Source organism: Vulpes vulpes, chromosome 2, assembly GCF_048418805.1.
Source record: "Vulpes vulpes isolate BD-2025 chromosome 2, VulVul3, whole genome shotgun sequence".
In the NCBI taxonomy this organism is placed as follows: domain Eukaryota; kingdom Metazoa; phylum Chordata; class Mammalia; order Carnivora; family Canidae; genus Vulpes; species Vulpes vulpes.
This window is the reverse complement of record NC_132781.1, coordinates 6,157,439-6,180,779: the sequence shown is the minus strand read 5'-3', so window position 1 is coordinate 6,180,779 and position 23,341 is coordinate 6,157,439. Positions and strand designations below refer to the sequence as shown.

General features: G+C 55.5%; 1 protein-coding gene across 2 annotated transcripts; it reads right to left on the bottom strand.

The window, feature by feature from the left end:
• Positions 1 to 692: 692 nt before the first annotated feature.
• On the bottom strand, positions 693 to 19,521 carry HID1 (HID1 domain containing). 2 transcript variants are annotated; one of them, XM_072746666.1, is made up of 19 exons: positions 19,336 to 19,521; positions 13,382 to 13,531; positions 12,673 to 12,843; positions 12,038 to 12,151; positions 11,348 to 11,454; positions 10,966 to 11,082; positions 9,081 to 9,303; positions 8,822 to 8,878; positions 7,896 to 8,036; positions 7,627 to 7,717; positions 7,293 to 7,444; positions 7,107 to 7,185; positions 5,326 to 5,490; positions 3,934 to 4,161; positions 3,484 to 3,590; positions 2,891 to 2,971; positions 2,205 to 2,296; positions 1,881 to 2,039; positions 693 to 1,611 (listed from the first exon to the last, which is right to left on the bottom strand). In XM_072746666.1, exons 1-19 carry the CDS (start codon positions 19,399 to 19,401, stop codon positions 1,548 to 1,550), a joined length of 2,364 nt encoding a protein of 787 aa, XP_072602767.1. In that variant the 5' UTR covers positions 19,402 to 19,521; the 3' UTR covers positions 693 to 1,547. The 2 variants fall into 2 exon arrangements, with proteins under 2 accessions (XP_072602767.1, XP_072602766.1); XM_072746665.1 differs by lacking the exon at positions 693 to 1,611 and having other exon boundaries at positions 1,619 to 2,039; positions 19,336 to 19,514.
• Positions 19,522 to 23,341: the final 3,820 nt, after the last annotated feature.

The window sequence follows — 23,341 nt, the reverse complement described above, 5'->3', positions numbered from 1 at the left end:
TGGTGGGAAAAGACCATTCTCCCGCTCGGGGCTGGACAGTCTGTTTCTGAGCCAGGAGGGATCTAATCTCTTGTCTGATTCATGGGAGGAGGTGAGGAGGGGGCTGCAGCTCTCACATGCCCCTGCCCCTCGCTAGCAGGCTTCTCTCTGGAATAGAGCCCCGGGTGACTTTCTGCAGCCGGCTTACCCCAGGGACTGTAGCCTCTGGCTGTTTGATCCCTGTGCCTGCTGTATCCTCTGAGCCATCGGGTGGAAAGGGCAGGCACTGACAGCCCATCCATCTCTCTGAGCCCAGTGCAAACAGTGGGCTGTACCCTGGGTGAGGCCCCACGGGAAGCACAGGGAGGGTAGCCCAGGCTTTGCTGCCCCTCCCTGTGGAGCTGCACCGGCAAGCACAGGGCCACAGCCCCAGGGACCCCCTAGTGCTGTTTTGGTGGCTTCCAGGGGCCAGCAGAGCCCTCCCCAGGAGCTGTGTAGAAGGCTGGGAGGCAATCCTCTCTCCTGTCCTACACGGGCTTTTTCTCTGGGGCCACACCCTGGGTGAGAAAGTACAATCCTCCACTTCCCTACCGAAGAAATGCTGGTTCCTGGGCCTATGCTGAGGGCCCTCTGGGGACTGATTCTGGCCCCCACTCCCCTGAAGACACGAGCCATGGCCCCAGCCCCTCCCCTCCAAGCACAAAGAGCCAGGACATGGAGAGGGTGGTTTATTGTGTAAAGAGGCCGATTGTACAGAGCAAAGATTGTACTAACACAGGTAGGGGGGAGGGAGACCCAGAGGCCAGAGCTGGAGGATGGAGGGGTGGCATCATGCCCCTCCGGCACCCAGTCATCCAGGCAGTGGGCAAGGGCAGGGAAGATTGAACAGCTCCCTCCCCACCCTTCCCTCCCACCCCCACACCGGATAACAGGGAGTCAGGCTATATCCTAACCCACCAGGGAGTATATAGCAGGAGACTCTCTACAGGAGGGTCCCAAACCCCTAAAATGCATGAGGCTCCCCAGTCTGGCTCCTGTAGTCCACCAACCCCCCAGTCTCCTCCTCAAACAGCCTGGCCACTCTCCTTCCTCCTTCGGGCCCTGGCAGCAAGCCGGGCCTGGACCAGGTGGTTTCAGGTTAGGAGGCACAGAAGGACTCTCCTCCCCTGCCCCTGCCCCTGCCCCTGCCCCTACCCAGGTACCTCAGGAGACAGCCCATAGCTCCCTGTTGGGCAGCCCATGAGGGCACGGTGACCTGCTGGGCTCTGGGGATGGGTGGCACAGAAATGGGTCTTGAGCGGGAGGCAGAGTGAGGTGGGGGCTCTGGCCGGGGCCTGCAGCCCTAGAGATAGGAGGCTCCTGTGAGTCCAGCCTCAGGGGGGATTGGTCAGAGCCTGTCCCCACCATCTGAGCCACAAGGGGCCTTTACGGTGGGTGCGCCACCCAGGACTCAGCCAGCCCCAGCGCTGACTGTGGTAATTCAAAGCCTAGAACAGTGGGTCAGGGAACATCGGGGGACCAGAGCCCCCACCCTCCCCTGGTCCCCAGCCCCTGGGAGGCTTCCATCCTCACACCCGCTGGATCTCAAACAGCTTCACATCTGTGTCATACCAGACAGGTGGGTCCACGTTCCTGTGGAGGGAGTGGGGCTGTCACCGCAGTGCTGGGAGTCCTGACAGAAAGGCTGGGGAGGAGCTAGGAGGTGCTATGTACCAAACTCCTTCCACCCCGACCGACCCCCCTCGCCCCACCCCCCGCAGACAGTGGGCGCCCACCCTGCACTATTCAAGACCACCTTGGTTGACTGTCTTGACATTAACCCCACTACCATGGTGGGACCCAGAGCTGAGGCCCCCGCTGAGGCCCTCCCCAGCAGACCCTCAGGAGAACACCAGACCCACCTCAGATAGATGACCCCCCACATGTAGGTGCGGAACCACATGGCCGTGCCCGAGTTGGCCTGGTACTTGCGGATGAGGATGGGATGGGGCACAGGCAGGAGCCCCACCAGAGTGCCATGCTGCAGGAACCTCAGGATCTCTGACTCATCTGTCAGGCCCCTGCCAGGAAGAGGGGGTGGTTTCAAGGTGCTCACATGGGAAAACCCACCCTGAAAGGCAAGGGGAGCATGGGGCCCCAACTCCCGGTCACACCAGGGCCGAGCCTGGGCTCACCCCACCTCAGAGCCCACCTGCCGCCTCTGCCCCCACCCCTGGGGTGCTCACTTGTCAATGCAGATCTTTTCCACTTGGGGAACCAGTACTTGCAACAGCCTCATGATGGTCTGCAGCGGCAGCTTGGACTTCCAAGAGAGAACCTGAGGGAGGGGCCGGGGTTCCTAGGGCTGGGGAAGCAGCCCCCATGGGCAATGGCATAGGCCTGACCCCTGACCCAGAACCACAGGCTCTCCAAGGCAGGAAGCACCCCCGCTCGCTACAGCAAGGGCCTGGCACAGGGCAGCGCCCATGAACAGTGACTGTTATTCACAGTAAGTGCCATGACCTCTCACTGAGCGTATGCTTCGTGCCAAAAACTGTCTTTTTTGAGCCTCACAATGGCATGATCAAGTGGGATGTTTATCCCCATGGAAGTGCAATTAGTAGTGATCACCGGACACACAGAAGGGAGTGGACAAGCAGATTTGGGGGAAGAAGCTGGAAAGGAAAGCTTAGTAAGAGAGCTAGCACCATAGGCAGCTGAAGCTCAACCCTGCAGAATGCTAGACAGTGTAGATGGGGAAGCAACCAGGCCAGAGAGGCCAAGGTCGTCTAGCCAGAAGGAGTGACCCAGAGCCGGGCTCGCAGGCCGGTTTTTGGATTTGAACATGTTCCCGTCCCAGCCTTAACTGAGCTTTCTTAGGACCAGGAGCCCCTGCCCGCCCCACCTCAGAGCCATCTGCCCAAACCCTCACCCATTCCGATGTTGGGCTCCACTGCCCACTGGCTGACGCGCTGGACAGTCGCCGCTGCTCCCGCCATGCCTGCTCTGGCTCCTGGTCCCAGGGAAGGGACAGGAGTGAGGGGTAGAGGGAGTGGGCACAGAGCAGGGATGGAGGGCAGGGGAGCAGCCCTTCTCCCCAGTCCCTCCCATAGCCTAGAATGCAGGAGGCAATAGGCCTCTCTACTGGCTCCTGTTGTTGGGGGACTCACTCCCAACAGAGGGGACAGCCCAGCCCAGCACCCTTTGCCCGGGCCCCAGGCCCTGCCCAACCCAACCCAGCCTGATGACAGGTTTAGGGCCAGGGGCTGACTGGGCTGGTCGGGTAAAGGCCAGCTCAACTGAGATAAGGTTGATGGATGAGGAGTCTGAAGGCCAAGGGCTTAAGCCTGGGACCAGTAAACAAGGGAGAGGTCTATGAAAGCACCCCCCTGGATGCCCTGGGCACAGGGTTCCTGCCCTCTGCTGCAGGTGGCCCCAGAGTGCCCTGGCCCAGCCCACACCACAGAGGCCAGGGAGAAAGGGACGTCCCAACCTCACCTGACCGCAGGAGTCCCCATCACCCACCTCCATGACCGGACTGCCATCTGCCGAGCTCTGCTGGGACGTGGACTCCAGGGATCGCAGGGTGCCATCCTCTGACACCTGGGACTTCTCCGTCAGCTTGTCAATGCCTGAGAGTGGGAGTAGGTGGGTGTGAGAACACCTGCCACAGGCCCTCTGAGAAAACATCTGCGCTGAGCCCCATGAGGCACCCTCTTTCCACCACCCACTTTAGAGATGCTAGGCCTAATCCCTGTACACCCAGTTCTGAGGCCCAATCCCCCCACCCAGCACCCAGCTAGCCTTCCTGGGCCTCCCAATGCCCCCTCCCTCACCCCTACTGCCATCCCCATGCCCTCAGCTCCCCTGCTCAGGCCATGCCCTTTGCCAGAGACGGGATGACATCCCAGAGGCCCTGCTCATCCCCCAACCATGCTGGCATCCACATCCTCCTGCCACCTGCCAGGGCCAGACCTGGGGTGGCCACCAGGCTGGTCTTGAGAGTGCCAGGCTCGGCAGGGGCAGCGGGGCGGGAGCCCTCCATGGAGGCACCCTCCTGAGAGCCGGTTCGAGACAAGGGCTCAGGTGCCCGTCGGCGCCGTTGCAAGGCCTTGTGGATGGCAGGCGGGTCGGTGGGCAGGTTGGCCAGCTGGTGGAAGACGCTGCGCTTTCGGATGATGGCGTAGACCAGGTTGGAGTTGCCTGTCGGGAGGGAGCATGCCACACCTCAGGGAGGCCCCCTTGCCTCCTCCTCCACCACCTGGACAGGTTTCTGGGAGGGGGCAGTTTGGAGGACAGGAGGGTGTCTAACTCCATGAGTAGGAGATGGTACAGGGCGCCCAAGAGAGGGGGCTGAGAAGAGCTGGCACCTGGTGGCCCGTGCAGCTGTGGGTACACCAGGATGTTACATTATAAGAGAAGAGCTTCTGGGCCAAGCTCCCCCGCCAGTACCTTCCAGACCCCCCCACACAAGCCAGCATTCCAAGAGGTGACATTGGCAAAGTGGGGCAGGCCCAGCACGTCAGTGTCCACACCCAGCCAGCTGTTCTATATTTTGACTATGTCCTTGAGCCAGGTCACCAGGGAGGAGGGACGACACGGCACGTGTCTGTGCTCCAGTGCCCACGCTGAACTCCCTGCCCCACCCAGCGATCGGGTCCTGCCTCTCACTACGCTGTCCTGCTTCAACATCTCACCCCAGGGCCTTTGCATATGTTGCCCCCACCGCCACCACACAGTGCTTTTCCACCCCACCTCCATTCATTCCTCACAGATCAGTGCAAATATTACTTATTTTGGAAATAAGAGTAACTGCTGATACCTAAATCATCAGACACTGCTCGACAGTTTTTGTGGGTAATTACATAATCCTCCCAACACCTTCAGATATAAGGGCTCTAGTACTGTTGCTATGACTGTCTTACAGCCAAAGACTCTCTAAAGCTCTGAGAGGTTAAGTTATGAGCCCACAGCCACGGAGCTAACAAGTGGCAAGGTCTCACTTACAGCAGGCAGTGTGGCATTTACGACACCCATCAGGGTCCTACCGCTCTGAGCTTCCTTTTCATCAGATTTAAGGAGACTCGTTTGTCCAAGTGGCCATCTGTTTAAAGTCCCCTCCATGTCTCCATCCCCAGCTGTGAGCTCCATGGGGCAGGGAGCATTCTGCTTTGCTCTCCACTATATCCCCAGCACCCAGCACTGGGCTGGGTATGCAGCAGATGCTCAAAAAATGCATGTTGAATGAATGAGGGAGGAGTGAGGGGCAGAGCGGTCTGCCCTCCTTAGATGGGAAGGTGTCCTTGCACACTGTCCATCCTGATTCCTACCCCAGAGGCCAGGCCAGGGCTTAGGCTGCCGCCTCACCATCAAACTGGTACTGGATGATGTTGTTGAAGGCTTCCAGGAGGAAGAAGACCAGATGGTGGTTCTGGGCAGCAGAGAAGAGGAACCAGGTGGTGGAGAAGGCCTCCAGCAGGTGCAGCAGCTTATTGGCAGCCACCATGGACAGGCTCTTGAGGTAGGGGGACACTGCAGGGGAGGAGCCAGGTCACTCCTGGGCCCCCTCCCCGGCCATCCCTGCACACCCTGGGCCTGAGCAGGACAAGATGCTCCCACTGTCAAACCCTTCCTGCCCCTTGCCTGTAAAGTCTCCTACAAAGCCAGGAAGACCAAGCCCTTGGAGGCTGAGGCCACACTGGCAGTGCCTTCTGCAGAGCTTCAGGAGGCAGTGTGGGGCGCCCCACCTCATCCCTCCATCATGTGGACAGCCCCACTATTTACAGAGCCCCTTATACACAGCACGTGGCCCACTCCTGCCCACACTTCTGAAAGGGGGCTGGACATGGAGGAAACCAGCCCCATTTCACAGACGGAGAAACTGAGCCTCAGACAGTTTTGTAAACTTGCCCAGAGTTCCCGGTTATAAAATGACAGGACAAGGATACAAAGTCAGAGTCTTTAAGTCTTTCTGGAATATCCAACTGGAATAACAAGACTCCATACAGAATCAGAAGCTTATTTTTTGGCAGAGTCTGGGAGGGGGAATCTGAGATGAGACGCTGTGCCCGGCCTGAAGTCACAAAGGGATCTGTGCGCTTCCCTGTCTCACGTCCCCCTCCCTCAGCAGGCTGGGGCAGCGCGTTCTCAGAGCCAGCCACACCTAACCAGGGCTCAGTTAAAATGTGTGAGATGGACCCAGGGAATGCACCGGGAAGGAAAGGCAGGGTTCTGGCCCCGGAGCTGACAACACAGCTAGAAGCCTCCAGGACCCTACTCCAAACCACTCCCACCAAAGACAGTCCTCTCCAAAAGATGGCCACACTGAAGTCACCCTGCCTCAGCTCACGGCGACCCACCATGCCGGGCCCAGCACCCCAGCCAGCCTGAGCCCCTCCCTTTGGAGGCAGCTGTCCCCAGCCCTCGCTGGAGGGTAGGGCACACCCTGCTGCCCTGAGACCACGCTGTCCAAACCTGCACTGGCCAATACAGTAGCCACGGGCCACGTGTGGCCATTAAACGTGTGGCCATTAAATTTTAAAAATTAAAATTTAAAAAAAATTTAAAAATCGGGGACGCCTGGGTGGCTCAGCAGTTGAGCATCTGCCTTTGGCTCAGGGCATGATCCTGGAGTCTCAGGATCTAGTCCCACATCAGGCTCCCTGCATGGAGCCTGCTTCTCCCTCTGCCTGTGTCTCTGCCTCTCTCTCTGTCTCTCTCATGAATAAATAAAACCTTTTAAAAAATAAAGTAAAATAAAAATTTAAAAATCAAAAACATAAACCCTTGACACATAGCTAGTTCTAACAGAGATGTACTGCACATGTGAAACACACAGGATTTTGAAGAGTAGGTGTGAAAAAGAATGTCAAAGATCTCAATAATTTTGGGGGGGTTACATGTTGATACGATGGTGTTTGGGATACAGTGGATTACATAAAATATATTATAAAATTGTTGTCACCTGTTTTTCTTTCTTTCTTTCTTTAATAGGGCTACTAGAAAATTGCCCAGTCCGTCTGTGGCTGCCATCATATCACTTACTGGACTGGGCAGGTTTGACCTGGGGAGGGCCAGCCTGAGGTCAGCCTGTGGCCTGGCGCCACCTAGTGGTGTGCACAGGGAAGGCGGGCTCCCCGCACCCCTACCATTGACCACGATGGTGAGCAGGCAATCGAAGAGGGGCTGCAGGCGCTGGTGACCGCTGGTGATGATCTTGTGGAATACCTGTGCCGGGAGGTAGAGGGGTGACCATGGGGTCCTCTCCTCCTCCAGACTCAGCCAAAAGGACGTCCCCCCACAGCCCCAGGGCCTGGCTGAGGGAGCCCCCTCACCACAATGAGCAGGTCTGCGTGGGTGCCCGTGAAGACCGGGATGTCCATGGGCACACGCACTGAGTAGGGCTTGTTCAGCCGCACCCCAAAGTTCCGCTCCCCGCTCAGAAGCAACAGGATGAAGACTCCAATGTGCATCAGGCCCACCCGAGCTGCAGCATGTGGTACAGGGGGAAGTCACCACACAGGGTAGGGACCCATCCGGGGAGCCCTGGAAGAAGCCCTTGCTGGGAGATGAGAGCCCCAGCCTGCGCTCCCCGGAGGCAGCACAGACCGGCCGGCCCCGCCCCTCTACAAGGAAGCCCCCAGGACCTCATGCCCACCCCAGCCTTACACTGATCCGCTCGGGCATCATTGAGGAAGTAGAGGATGGGGACCAGGATGTCCAGCACGTCACTGCTCTTCAGTACAAAAAAGAGGAATTTCTGGGGGCAGAGGGGAGGGAAGAGGTAGGCAAGGTCAGAGGAGACCGCTCTCCCCCACCTGCTCACCGTTCCCGGGAGTCTCCCCAGATGCTGCCCCCACCCCTGGGCTATCCAGAGTAGCCGCTCCCCCGCTCAGAGCTGACCACTGCCCACCAAGCAGGGCCTGAGGCCAGCCCACCTTATTGAAGTCACAGAGCTTCCAGAAGAGGACCAGCAGCTCCTGGTGGAACTGGATCTTCTTGGTGGAGTTGGGCAGGTAGGTCTGGAGCAGGGGATTGGAGAGCAGCCGGGCTATGCCCTTGAGGATGAACTGGAAATCCTGAGTAGGGGACGGTAGGGACCTGTCCAGTCCAGCTCCCGCACAAAGGCCTCCTCACCGCCCCCACACACACAGCTTGGTCCCACCCCTAAAGCCTGAAAGGCCCAGATTCCATCATCAGGAGCTGTCCTGAGGCAGGCCCCTCAGGAAGCTGAGTCCAAAGCACGTCTGGAGGGAACCCCTGCCCCTTTCCCAGACCATGGGCTCCCCCCTCCCTGATTAAAGCTGCTCCTAGTGACCCCCCTCACCTACACGTTGACCCAGACCCAACCCACCTGGACCCCATGTTGACAGATGCCATCCTCCCATCTCCCTGTCACATCAGAAATGCACTCTACTACTCTCAAAGAGCTGTCACTAAGCGAAAGCTACAAGTAACCCTCCCAAAAAGGCAAGGAAGCAGTTACCATCCCCATGTTACAGCAGCAGAAGTCAGAGCTTTGGGAGCACAATTTCCCCCAAGGTCACAAGACACATGAACTCTGGGCTGCCTGGCCTTTGAGTCCACTACCATTCCCCTCACCAAAGCCAGATATCAGAGCCACCTCCTCCTGGAAGCCTGCCCAGTTGTCCCTACTCAGCTGAGGCCTTCAGCTCTTTTCTGCATCTCAAAACCTTTGAAGTCCTGCCATCACTATTTCATTGGGGTGGCCAAGCCCACAGGGACCATGGTCAGGACTCTTCTTACCCCATCTCATCACCATCCCCTCCCCACTGCAAGGCCATAATCATTGTGGCAGGTGGGCACTGAGAATCCACTGGAGCAAGAGCAGGGTTCCGCTCACCTCTTCACGATGGATGCGGGACAGGTAGTTCACAAACAGGTTCTCAGGTCCTGGAGGCTGCCAAGGGTGGAGCCTGGGATAAGCAGGTGGCTTCACCCCTGGCCACTACCTCAGCCCAAGTGGAGGCAGCAATGCCCCCTCAGGCACCCCGAGGCTCACCAGGAGATGCCCACTGGGTAGCTCCTACCCAGCGCTACTAAAGGGAGTGCCCAGAACTTGGCAAGGCCAGCTGCCCTCCACCCCCCACACCCATCCTTACGTCCGTATCATCCATAGCAGTGCCTGTGGTGGTGCCGTCCACCGTGGGGCTGGCGCTGGTGGCACTGTCATGGTCCAAGGTGACAATGAGCACCTGGGCAGCCTCCTCCACCAGGGGTTCCCGGTAGTCAGAGAAGAGCAGGTGGTTGTAGGGGATCCCGTAGCCCACAGGGTCATAGGCACACACAGTGTTGAGGAGGGAGGTAAAAAGGGGCAGGGCGTGTCTGCGGAAGGAGAGGAACAAGGCATGGAGACCACCCAGGCCAGCCTTGTCCACCCCCCAGGTGGCCACATGGGATGGTCAGTCAAGCTACCTCCTCACTGAACAAGCATTTCCGTGCTAGCCCTAGGCTGGGAGCCAGAAAGCAGAACCAGGCTCATCCCTTCCTGAGTCAAAGACACCCCTCCCTGCCTTGTCTGCATCCGGGACCCAGGCCAGGCTAGGCCAAGAGCAAAGGAATTTATTACCAAGACGGGGGTGGCTAGTTATGTGGGAAATCATGTCCACATCCCTTAGATTTTTCCTCCCAGAGCTAAAGCCCTTTTTTTTTTTTTAATTAAGACTATGTTTAGAGTAATTTTAGGTTCACAACAAAATCACGAGGGAGGAACAGAGATTCCCCTGAGCCTCTGCCCCCACCTGTGCACAGCCTCTCCCACTGCTGACATCCCACAGCAGAGTGGCATGTGTGTTACAATCCATGAACCTACAGGGACACACCATCAGCCTAGAGTTTACATTAGGGTTCATTCGCGGTGCTGCACAGTCTACGGCTCAGGTCTCTGAGGGGCAGGTGTCCTGCCTTGGGGCTTCAAAGCAGGGACTTGAGTCCCACAGGGAGGTGGGCTTCCCCTCGGGGAGCAGAACATGCTCTCAGTCACCCAGGCCCCAGGCCACAGAGTGACATCATTCAGAGATTTGTAAGATGTCAGGGTTCAAGCTCCTTATCTTACAGGCAAGGAAACTGAGACCCAGAGAGGTTAAGTGAGTGGCAAAGCCTGATACTCCTGGTGAGAAAAAACAAACAAACTCTGGCCAGCTTTTGACCGTGGCTGCTGGAGAGAGTTGCCTGGCTTCCCTTCTCTTCTGGGGGCAGGGCGAGGGGGGAAGTTGAGCAGAAGGCCAGGAAAATCCAAAGGATGAGTAAGGCCTGCCGTGTGGGAATGAGAGTCTGGAAGTCAGAAGGTGAGCCACGCCCCCCAGGACCACTAACTCCGGTGCTGCCCTCGCAGCCTTTACATACTCAGCCCCACCAAGTGACACCTCCACGTACCCTCTGTGCCCACAGAGCCCAGGAGCAGCCCTGTGTGGGTCAGGCTTCCCCACCCTTCAGAGTATTCACGATGCCCTCTCCCCGACCACTGTCTCAACCGCACTGCCAGCCAGCTACAAGCCACCTGCTGCTACTGAGAGCTTAAAATGTGGCTCCTCGGCATTGAGATGTGTTGGGACTGTAAACTGCACAAAACGGATTTTGAAAACTTAGCTTGAAAAGGGAATGTGAAACATCTCAATCATTCTGCATACTGATCACCTGTCCAATGCTAGTTTTTGGTGTATATTGGGTTAAACAAAATATTAAAATTGATTTCACGTCTTTTTTACTTTTTTCAGGTCGCCACTAGAAGTGGTCAGCTTGCATCTGTGGTTTGCATCATATTTCTGCTGCACAGCACAGCTCGGGATGGAGGACCCAGGCACTAGTCACTAGGGTCCCCCAGTGGGATGTTGGACCATGGGGGACTAACGAGTGGCGACTAACTTTTACAAGCCATCACCACCAGGCGGCAGCACCTCCCCTCAACTAAGACTAAGGGAGCGCGGCCTCTCCCCGGGGCTGCCTGGAGCAAGGAGAGAATGGAAAGAAAGCTGGAGGGGTCCTCACCTGTTCTCCGTGGAACAAAAGAACTGCACCCACGGGTTGGTGCCGCCGCTGTCCGGGGCTGGGGGCAGGTACATGGCCTCAGAGAAGCATGTGAGCAGCAGTTTCAACAGCTCCATCCTTAGGGAGGGGGGGTCAGGGCAGGGGGTTCAGTACCTGAAGATCTCCAATCTCCTCCAGGAGGGCATGCCCACCCTGCCGGCCCCAGCTCCAAGTCCATGAAAAGACATGACCCCATTTTATCCCCGGCAGGCTGATGTTGGGTCATGAGTGGACAGGGTCTCTTTGAAAGACCCCATGCACGGTTCCCTCTCTGAGCTGGAAAGCGGGGGGCCTGGCCCCAAGTCCAGCTACACTGTGAGTTCTGGGTCTGAGCAAAACTCACCGGTTCACATCGTGGATGTAGTTGGGCTGAGGGGAGTGAGCAAAGCCCACACCAGCCTCCCAGATGTATTCACAGCTGTCCAGGGAGTGGACATCCTCCGCTGAGTCCTGGGCACATGGTTTGGGAACGCTCAGGCGGGGAGTGGCCAACCCAAGTCCCCCCGCTGTCGTCCCTGGGGGCAGAGACAGACCCTCCAAATGCCCCAGGTGATAATGCACAAGGGAAGAAATTAATGTTCTCAATCTCTTGAAAGCTAATTTTTCTTCTCCAGTTCTTTTACTTGCTCAGGCCAGCTCAAGGCAAGGAGAGATAGATAGGGAGGGAGGGGAATGGGATTGGGTGCATTTGGTGGTGGGGGGCGGTGGGAGCAGAAAATACTAGAGGTGGAGTCCCTGGGCCCACAGGAAGTGAGCAGGCCAGACCTCCTGTGTCCAAGCCCCACACCCCCACCCACCGCCCAAGCGAGGACAATGGGTGCTTGTGCCCTGACTCCCGGATACAGGGGGCAGGGCCAGGCACCAGCTGGCTCCTCTCCAGCTGTGCCAGTCCCTGGCCCCTCCCTAGACCTGCCCAGCTCTTCCAGAGCGGCCCTGCCACCGCAGCGTCCTGCCCAAGGGAACTTCAACCACCCCCAACCTAGGACCAAAGCCCTCCCAGGCCTGAGACTGGGAGATTGGGGGGGCCTCTCACCACAGTGCTCCTTCGGTGGCTCTGGACAGTGAAATCTGGACAGAAGAGGAGATCAGCAATGGCCAGGAGCAGGGACTCAGCCAGGGGCCGGGCATTCTCATCATCATCCTCTCCCTGGTCAGGACATAGCACACAGGCTGCCTCAGTGCTTGCTGGCCAAGGAGACGTGGCCCCAGGAATTGAAGGTGGGAAAGGGGTTAGATTTGGGCCCAGGCAGGTACCCATGGGCAGAGGGATGGAGGAAGAAGCAGAAGGATAAGTAGATTCCCAACCACCCCAAACTTCCTAAGGCAGAAGGGGGCCAGAGCAGGAACGAGGCTGGGACCTGGGAAGAAACCTCTCCACTGACTGGAAGGAGCCAGGCCAGGTCCCTAAAACTCTAGAGGCTCAGCCCTGCTGGGAATCACCAGGGTCCTGCCCTTAGCCGGTTGCCTGGAGATAAACTCAGGGAGGGGGAAGCTAAGGAGGGGGAAGTGCCCAGCTGCCCTGTCGCCACACTTGCCCAGCTGAAAGGGCAGACATTCCTGTGGGAGATGACCCCGCCCCTCGGCAGCAAACCCCATTCCCCTTCCCCTGTCCTTCCCAAACCCCACACCCATCACCTCCCACCCAGCCCCACAACCAGGCCCACAGACCCCTGCTCGCCCTGCCCCGGGCACTGTGGACCAGAAGAAGCCCCTCCAGTCGGGGTCCTCAAAGATGTAGGGCAGCACACGGGTGAGGAGCCTGCTGCAGTTCAGGACAATCTGCTTCTCCTTCTCCGAATGGCAGCCACTCTCGGCTCCCTGCACCAGCTTCTCCACAGCCTGTGGGGACAGGCGGAGGGGCACGCTGGAAGGGTGGGGAGTGGGGACCTGGTGCTTGGGGTCAGGATGGGCACCCCAGGCTTCAGAGGGGCAGAGACAGACAGGGTCAGCCAGCCCAGGGGGACGGGAAGTGGGCCAGAGAGCAGCCTAGAGCATCCCCGGAGACCCCGCCCACCGCTCACTGGCTGACACCTTGCTAAGTGACCACCTCTCTGTTCTCTCATCTGTAAGACGGTGACATTAACGGCACCCACTGCACAGGGTTAGCTGAACGAGCTGATGTGTGGAAAGTGCGCAGCAAGAGCCCCAAGGAAGCCCTCACAGACGGTGGCTGCAGCATCACTTCCCACCCCCCACCCAGAGCCCAGCCAGTGGGGAGAAGCGGGTACTTCTCGAGACTGCCCAGACCCAGACAGGTGGGATGTCAGGGGTGCCCGCTCTCTGGGTCCACAGGGCTGGGCCAGCTTCAGCCTCCCCTGGAAGGTGGGAAATGGCTCAGCAGGGAGTGGCAGCGAAGGGCAGAGCACCTTATGCTCACCTTGTAGCACAGAGTGGCCAGATTGGAGGGTGACTCCTCCCGCACAGCCCGGATCTCTGCCGCTGGCACCAGTGCAAAGACATCCTGTACTGAGGTGGCCGTGTCTGCCCAGAACTGGTCCCAAAAGGCATCATCGGTGGCTTCCACAGGCTGGAGGGGGGATCCGGTGTGTCCAGGGTTGTTACACTATCCCTTGCCACCAGGCCCACAGTTCGCCCAGTCTGTAGCCAAAGGAACCCCAAAGGGGAAACCATGGCCCCCCTATTCCATCCCTGCTATACCCAGAAGCCCTCCCATGTGGGGGCCATTGTGCACCCCGGCTGGCAGAGGCAGGCTGGGGACACTCGCCACGGATGTCAGAGGTCAGCCAGGCACTGAGTTTGGCAGACAAAGCCTAACTCAGACCCTGAGGGATGGGGTAACTCACCGTCCTCCTCTGGCAGAGCCTCCCCACGGGGGACCTCCCCAGGCCCTGCTGCTAGGTCAAGTGCCTGGGGACCAGACCCAGGTTGTGACCCTCCCCAATGGAAGAAGGCAAGGGGATGTACGCTTATTGCACCTAAGCCCAGCCTCACCGTCCACCCCCGCCTCAGCCGCAGCTTCCATCCTCTCCTTGCACACCCAACAGATGCCAAATCTAAAGGAGGTAACCCCCACGGCTCTCTCTGACTGCACCTGCTCCTCTCAGGGCCCCACCTCCAAATTTACGTCCTCAACCCTGTCTCCACACGGCCTCCAACCCATGTTCAAAGCACAGCACCCAAACCACTGTTGCCTCAACAAAGACCTCTGGGGCTCCTCGCTGCCTGCAGGATTGAGTCCAAACCTGGACCAGACCATAAGCCGCGATCTTATTTAACATACCTACATGCGTGCACACATGTTGCACGTGGGCACCTGCACACCTGTATTTGCAACCCCTACAACACAAAGCCGTCACAACATCTCTTTGCCTTTGCTCGGATGGTCCGGTCTTCCCCACAGGCCCACCCTTCTAACACATTCCAAAGTCCCACTGGTCCTATGGAGGACATAGGCACACTTGCGCCTTTTGAATCATATGGGCAGTCACGTAGGGAACCAACTGGAACCATAAGCTCCACTTCTAGAAATCCTTCCTAAGAAAATGATCAGGGATGTGCACGGATAAGGAGATTCACTGATGTGTTGTTATTGGCAATAGCGAGAAGTTGGAATGAACCTAAATAACCAACAAGCAGGAAACACTCGAAAGAGTTAATAAGGCCCTTTCATGGAATGGAATATTATGCAACCACCAGAGCCATGTTGCCAAGGACTCTTAATGAATGAAAAATGCTTCACGGTTACAATACTGTGAAAAAGATAAGGTGGAACACTAACTACAGGATGGTCAGATCTTTGCTAAATTACATAGTAATAAAAGCCTAAACGAAAATGACGGAATGCCCCAGCGATGATCTCTCTGGATAGTTTTTATTTTTTTACTTATATTTTTCTGCAACCACACGGATTACTGTTTTTTTTTTTTTCTTTTTCTTTTTGATTGTTCACCTGCTGAGAGGCCAGGGTGCCCAAGGCATGTTCTGAAGAGGAGCTGCTGCGAGAGACCCCGGGTGCTCCATCAGCCTGGCTTTCTCTTGTCTGAAAGGGTTGATACAGCCCTGCGATCACCCAAACCCACCCAGGCGTGCCTTACTCTGACCACCAGAAAAATATATATATCTTGTTTAAAAATAACTGTTCTCTTGGACACTTGGGTGGCTCAGTGGTTGGGTGTCTGCCTTTGGCTCAGGTCGTGATCCTGAGGTCCTGGGATCGAGTCCCACATCAGGCTACCTGCAGGGAGCCTGCTTCTCCATCTGCCTGTGTCTCTGCCTCTCTCTGTGTCTCGAACAAATGAATGAATGAATGAATGAATGAATGAATGAATGAATGAATAAAAATAACCTTGTTCTCTTATGCCCCTTCTTCCCAGAATCCTCCCTGAGCTCTGGACCAAAGGGCTTGTTCCCACCTTGGAACCTGGGTCCCCACTCTTACTCCTTCATCCTAGGCCCTGATTCCAGGCATCTCAATGCACTTGCCTCAGGGTTCCATTAGGCCTTTCTTTCCTTACCCTGCAGTAGAGGCAGATGGCAGATGCTCAGCCAATGTTTATTCAGGGAAAGGCTGTCATTAGTCCCAAAGATCCCTTCAACCCAGTCACTGGGCAAGCCTGAGCACCACTGGGGCTGTCCAAACTCAGCACTGGGTTTGAAAGCCTCATTGAGGTCCCAGTATACCTGGCCCCCTCCCAAAACAATGCCCCCACCTCCAAGTCACAGGGCAGCATGTGGCCATGGCCCGCAAGACAGGCCTGGTACCAGGGCCTGCTCAGTCCCAGAACTGGTAGAGCAAGTTAGCTGGGGGGGGGGGGGGGGGGAGAACAAAGGCCAAAGGAGGTGCCCTGGGGCTAGGGTTTGCTGGCCCTCCTGTCCTCAGCTAGGGCAGCCCTCTGACAGTCACTGGGGTCAAGGGGTGTCACCCCCCAGTGTGGGTGGCCAGGGCTGGGGTGGGGAAGGACATCCTTGAAAACCCGGGAGCTCCTCTGAGAAGCTCCCTTCTCTAACACTTTTACCACCTCCTCTAACTTAAGGTGCCACAATCCCCTTAAAGGAGGAGAACTTCATCTGAGCACCAGCAGACTTGAACTCTGGTCTAGTTCATCAGGCAAGTGTCACCTAGGGACTGAATTCCAAATGAGGAGACTTAAAAGGAGACTTAGGGAGCTCCAGGCTAGCCCAGCTGAGAAGCAGAGGAGAGTCCCAGCCCTCCAGCTCCCAGTCTGGCTTGGACACTTCAGCTTGATGACCATCACCCGGCTATAGCAGGCTAGTCTGATGCTCCAGGTGTTGGCCAGGGTCACTGGATCCCCTTAGGCTTCTGAGGGGAGAAACAAGGCTCAGCTCCTGTCCCAGTTATCCCAGCTGGGCTCCACAGAGCCCAAGGAAGCTTCTAAAATCCAAGCCAGGGGCGCCTGGGTGGCTCATTCAGTTAAGTGTCTGCCTTCTGCTTGGGTCATGATCCCAGGGTCCTGGGATGGAACCCAGCATCCTGCATTGAGCTCCCTGCCTCAGCAGGGGAGCCTGCTTCCCCCCTCCCCCACACCCTGCCTCTCCCCTTTGCTTGTGTACTCTTTCTCTCTCTCTTAAATAAAAAAAAAAATCTTAAAATAAATAAAATCCAAGCCAGTTTGTTTGAAAAGAATTTTTTGCCACAAGCTAGAAGGTTCATGCTACCAGGGCACAGGGACTGAGCTATCCTGGTGGGAAAACAGATACTCTTTCTTTCTTTCTTTCTTTCTTTCTTTCTTTCTTTCTTTCTTTCTTCTTTCTTTCTTTCTTTCTTTCTTTCTTCTTTCTTTCTTTCTTCTTTTAGGATTTATTAATTAATTCATTCATTCATTCATTCATTCATTCATTCATGAAAGACACAGAGAGGCAGAGACACAGGCAGAGGGAGAAGCAGGCTCCCTATGGGGAGCCTGATGCAGGACTCGATCCCAGGACCCCGGACCACAACCTGAGCCAAAAGGCAGTCGCTCAACCACTGAGCCACCCAGGTGCCCCAAAATAGATATTCTTACCCTAGCTTCACCAGCCTCTGTTCAGGCCAGACCCCCCACTAGGCTTGGGAGTCCAGGTGCATCTTTTGAACTTTCTTGGGGTGAAGGGGAGCAAAGGGCTGTACAAGTGCTCTAGCCTGTTAAGGGTGACCTGTCCTGGAGGACTGCGTCACCACAGCATTCACATACACATACACACATGTATACATGGACCCACCAGGTCTCACCTGGTCTATGGCAGAGAGTCTCCAAAAAGATAGGATCTAAGAAAGGGTCCCAGGTCCAGGAATGTCCTCCCTCTAGGGCCCCACCCACCCCAGGAAAGGCTTGGGAAACACAGCCAAAACTGCTAAGCCTCAGGACTAGCCCAGGGCAGGAAGAAAACAGGATATAGCACAGGAAAGCAGGGAAGCCCAGCAGTGGCCGCTCATACCCAGGCCACAGGAAAAGGTGTTGGGTGGTCTTGTCTGCTGCCCAGAACAAACATCTGTGTTCATGGCCTAGCCTCTAAGGGTCTGGGACTGGAGGACACCCTGTGGACAGCTGGCATGAATCTCCTTGGGGACACTGAATGGCAAGGTCTGGAATGACCATCTGGGATCTGGTCTTCACTCCTCAGCTGCCTGAGCCAGGTCACTACACAGGACAGGAAGCTTAAGGGTCTCTCCCACCTTCCCCCACCTACAGGGCCCCACGGGTCTCTGGAGGGAGACCCAGCCTGGTATCTGGTTCCAGTCTTGACCCAAGCCAACTCACTGTCCTCAGCTAGGAAACAGGACAGCACCATCTCAGTCATCCCCATAACAGTGCTATAGCCAGGGAAAGCCAGAGGTACACTGTATTTGGGGGAGAGGGCCAGCACAGGTAGGAATCTAGTCCACCCAGATCTCTGGGGCCCAGGGGAGCTAGTCCTGCTGGCCCGGCAAAGGATCTTGCCTACTAAGCTAACAGCCCATGGTTCATTCCTCCAACAATGTGTTTCCTTCCCCAGGTAGGTAGGTAAACATGGGAGCCTCCCTCCTGCCACTCCATGTGGCCCCACATTGAGGGGCTGGCCCGCCTGCCACCCACAGACTTAGAAGCCCCATCCCAATAAAGCCAAGTGCTAGAACTACCCAGGAGTCATTAGGGAAGTGGCGAGAAGCAAAGTCTGGTTTCTATCAAATGCCTCTTAGCCAGGACTGGATTCTCCAGAGCCCCTGGGCATTTGCCAGGCACCTGACCTTTCTCTCATGGGAATGAGAGAGTGTAGGACCAGAGGTCTGGCCTCTGGAGCTGCGAACAACTGGCTGTGGGAAGATGGCTTCCTCAATCCCACTCTAACTGCCAAGAGCCCTCAGGGTAAGGGAAAGAGGAAAGTCCCAGATGGCAGCAGGTGCTGAGTCCCTTAAAAGTGGGGGTTCTGGGGAGTCAGGGCTGGGCATCTCTGTGGCCAGAGCAGCCTGATTCAAGGGGTAAGGACAGAAGGGGTAGGCAGGGAAGGAGCCTTGCTGGGGCCAGGTCCTGTGTGGTGGGGGCAAGGAGGTGGCCTCGGTGCCACTTGTGAACTCAGGGGAGTGTGCAAGCACGGACTGGCTGAAAGTCACCCCCAGACCCTACACCAACCAGTCAAAGACAACCTGGAGGTTTCTCAGCCCTGACCCAGGGAACAGAGGGTACCTGAAAACACAGCTATCCCCACTGCTGGGCCTCAGAGGAGGAGCCCCCTGGAGCAGTGTTCCCCAGCTGGGAACCTGGACTCCAGGGGCCTGGGAACAGGACCCTCTGCTAGGCTGCAGCGCTGCTCGCACTCTTTGCACGTTCTCAGGAAGACCTGGGCCTTGCCTGGCTCTGGGCATCGACCTGGGCCCAGCGAGGCCGCTGCCTCCGCGCACCAGCTGTTTCCCCGACCCGGTAGGCGCCTGCTCGGCTTTGTTTGCATTGAATCAGCCGGGTCTGTGCGTCCAGGAACCGCGGGCACCGAGGGGCAGGGAGGGGAGCAGGGAGGCGGATGGGTGGGTGGGGGCGGGCGTGAGGGTGAAGCTGAAGATGCGGGGCTGGAGGGGGGGGGGGTCGGGGGGGGAGGCGGCAGGACAGGTGGCGGAGAGCGGCGATGCCGGCTCGGAGAGTAGGCACACGTCAGCCCAAGGTGGCAGCGCGGCTGCGGGAAGAGGGATATTCCCGGGAGACAGGGCTGGGGTGAGGGGCTGGGGCTAAGGGATGAAGCCCCGCAGGACAGGCCAACGGGTGGCGCTCCGGACCCGGCTTCAGCGTCAGGCCGCAGGCCAGCCGGTCCCCCATCTCCTCACGAGCCGAGTTCGCGCAGCCCCCCGGCCCTGCCCAGCCCCCAGCCCGGCAGGTGGGTGGGAGGCCGGGGCCCCGGTCGCACCTGCGTCTTGGTGGTGAGCTGGATCACCGCCTTTCGGAAATTCAGCTTAGAGTCGGCCGACCCCATAGCGCTGGAGCCCTCTCCGGCCCGGCCCCGGCCCCGACTCCCGCCCCGGCCCCGGCTCCGGATCCAGCTCCGGCTCCGCGGCCCCCGCTGCGCTCGCAGGCGAGCAGCGCCGCACCCCGCCTGCCCGGCCCCGCCCCCTCCGGACCCCGCCCCGCCCCGCGTGGCTCCGCCCCCGCGCGGCTCCGCCCCCGCACCTGCCGCGCCCGCGCCCGGAGCCGGCTCCTGGGATGCTCTACGGCTCGACCCCGAGCCTCCGCGCCCGCCCCGCCTCGCGATCCCCGCAGCATCCGCACCACTGGTCCCCACGCCTGTCGGGCCCGTACATTCCCAGCCAGCCCTCTCCCTCGAGTTTCTTCCTGGTCAAACCCGATCCTCCCCATCACCCCCCCCACTTTTTTTTTTTTTCCTCTGAGCATCTGCTTTCTTGGTTCCCTTTATTTGACCTGTCAAACCCACATCACCAGGCAGCCCCCTTGTTTTTCCAGCCACTGGCCCCAAGCTTCAGGAAAGCATCTCCCTGGCCTGATGAGGGCTGGAGGTCCCTCGGGCCCCACAACTCTGTTCTGGCCACCGGCCTTCCCTGAGAATCCGTGTGGGCCCATCTATTTCAACAAATGTGTCGCAGGACTGGAATTTACTAACACTGCGTCCAGGATGGGGGGCATACGGGTCTTCAGTCACAAGGCCTGCCCTTTATGAGCAATTCGCTTGGGAAAGAAACAAGGAAAGAATTTACTGTGTTGCAGCCGAGTGAGCCTTTATAGAAGCAAATTAATAATATTATTAATGATGATGGGGCAGCCCGGGTGGCTCAGCGGTTTAGTGCTGACTTCGGCCCAGGGTCTGATCCTGGAGACCCGGGGTTGAGTCCCACATCGGGCTCCCTGCATGGAGTCTGCCTCTCTCTGTGTGTCTGTGTCTCTCATTAATAAATAAATAAAATTATTATTATTATTAATAATGATGATAGGAGGACAGTATCTCTAACTCAGCAAAAACTTACCTCTGAGTTATTACCCGATTCTACAGCAGGAGACACTGAAGTTCAAGGCAGTTATGTTGCTTGCCCAAAGTCACACAACTACTAAAGAACAAAACTATAAAAGCAAATTGAACTCTGCTCCAAAAGAGGCTGAACTTTCTCCATCTTCCATGCTATGACTGGACAGGATAGCTCTGTCCTTGCTCCCGAGGTAGACTTCCCCTGCCCTGGATGAAATCCGAGGCAGGCTTCATGGCCTTTCTAATCACTCCAAGATAACAAATGAAAAGTGTCTATTTATTTGGCTTTAAAAAAATAATAAAATCCAGTCCATTCTACAAATCCCCCAACCTCAGTCCAGACCAGAGTGACATTAGAAAATTTGGAATCTGGGGTGCCTGGGTGACTTGGTCAGTTAAGAGTCTGCCTTTGGCTCAGGTCATGATCCTGGGGTCCTGGGATTGAGCCCTGAGTTGAGCTCCTTGCTCAGCGAGGAACCTGCTTCTCTCTCTGCAACTGCCCTCCTGCTCTGCTCTCTCTCTCTCTTCAAATGAATAAATAAAATATTTTTTAAAAATTCGGAATCTTAGTTATCAGGGAAATGCAAATTGAAACCATAACATGATAATTATTACATATCTATTAGAATGGATTTAAAAAACAAACCACAACACTAAATACTGGTGAGGATGGGGAGCATTTATATTTTCTCATAAAGTTAAATATACAATTATCACATATCTCAGTAATCCTTCTCATGGTACTTATCCAGGAAAAATGAAGGCATCTATCCATACAAAAAGCCTGCGTAATGCTTACAGCAATTTCATTTATAATCACCAAAGAGTGGAAACTACCCAAATGTCCATCATCTGGTGAATAAACAGATTGGGGTTCACCCAGACAATGGGACTAGTATTTAGCAACAAAAAGGAACAAACTACTGATACAAGCAGCAACAATGTGGATGAATCTCAAAAGCACTGTGCCAGACACAGAAGGCAGTGTACTGTATTATATCATTGATGTGACATTCTGGAAAAGACAAAACACTGAGACAGAAAACAAATGAGTGATTGCCTTGGGTTGGGAGTAGGATGAGAGACTGACTATGAAAAGGTATAAGGAAACTTTTTTGGGTGATAAAAACAATCTATGTTATGATTGTGGTGGTAGTTTCATGATTGTATATGTTTGTTAAAGTTCAAATAACTATACACCTAAGAGGGGTGAATTTTACAGTGTGTAAACTATAATTCAATAACTTTATTTTTTATTTTTTTAATAACTATTTTTAAAATATGTATTTATTCATGAAAGACACAGAGAGAGAGAGGCAGAGGGAGAAACAGGCTCCCTACAGGGAACCTGATGTGGGACTCGATCCCAGGACCCCTAGATCACACCCTGAGCAGACGCTCAACCACTGAGCCACCCAGGTGTCCCTAAATTTGACTTTAAAAAAGACAAAAACTAAGAGTAGATGCTAACTGGCCATTCCAAGGGCGTAATTATGAGCCCTTTGGCCTGCCCTGCACTCAGAGCCATTTTAGGGATTTGCCACCAGGAACTCCAAGTCACATCAAAATATTATTGGTCATCCAAGAACCTTGATCCTCCCATCAGCTTTCACTGGAAAGACTTAAATGAGTCCATTTAACCTCTTCCAACCTCAGAAGGTCGTCTCCCATTCACTGGGCATTCTGCTCCTTAGGAAATTTTAGTGTCCATATCCAGGAAATATTACAAGGTCCCTGAGCACTCTTACCTCCATAGGATGGAAAAAAATATTAATATTGTCTTGGAGAATGTCACTGCTAACACATCTAGGTGGAAAAAAATGCCTGTTTATCCCCACCACGTGTTTGCTGTCTCCAAGTTAAACTTGACATCCTCTCTAATTCCACCATTGTTTTTTAAACACTGTTGGTTATTATTTAGTGCATACTGAAGTGTATAAAGGCAAAATGGCCCAAAGACTGGAGTTTGCTCTAAAACACTGTAGCAGGGCAGCCCCAGTGGCACAGCGGTTTGGTGCCGCCTGCAGCCTGGGGTGTGATCCTGGGGTCCCAGGATCGAGTCCCACATCAGGCTCCCTGCATGGAGCCTGCTTCTCCCTCTGCCTGTGTCTCTGCCTCTTTCTCTCTGTGTCTCTGAATAAATAAATAAAATCTTAAAAAATAAAATAAAATAAAATAAAATAAATACTGTAGCAAAAAGAAAGCAAGACAAAGAACACACAGGCAATATAAGGCAAATGTGACTGAATCTTGGTCATTGTTGAATCTGAGTTGAGTATGTGGCAGACTCCTTGTCCTGCTCTCTCTACTTTTGTATGTGTGCTTGAAAACATATATAGTCAAAATTTTTAAGGAAAAAGACTGGGGGATCCCTGGGTGGCACAGCGGTTTAGCGCCTGCCTTTGGCCCAGGGTGCAATCCTCAAGACCCAGGATCGAGTCCCATGTAGGGCTCCCGGTGCATGGAGCCTGCTTCTCTCTCTGCCCGGTGCATGGAGCCTGCTTCTCCCTCTGCCTGTGTCTCTGCCTCTCTCTCTCTCTCTGTGACTATCATAAATAAATAAATTAATTAATTAAAAAAAAAAGGAAAAAGACTGGATTTATGCAAGTAAAAATAATAGCAAAACAGAGTTTTTGAAAGTTTAAAGAAATTATTATCCTTACTAATTTGGTGATTCCCTAGTAGGTTCTTAGCTGTGATTTCCTATATGGAAAATGTGCCGTGTCCTCCTTTTATGCCCAGTGTAAAGGAAGAGTGCCTGTCTTTGGCTCCTATGACCCTCCCTAGAGCCCTTTTTTTCTGAGTGCAGCCATCAATCATACAACAAACATTAACTCAACACCTGCCAAGGGCCGCATACCTTGCAAGGTGCTAGGCCCTAAGCTACAAAGGCAAGTTCCTACTGCCAAGAGAGAAGAACCACACAGGTAATAGAGAG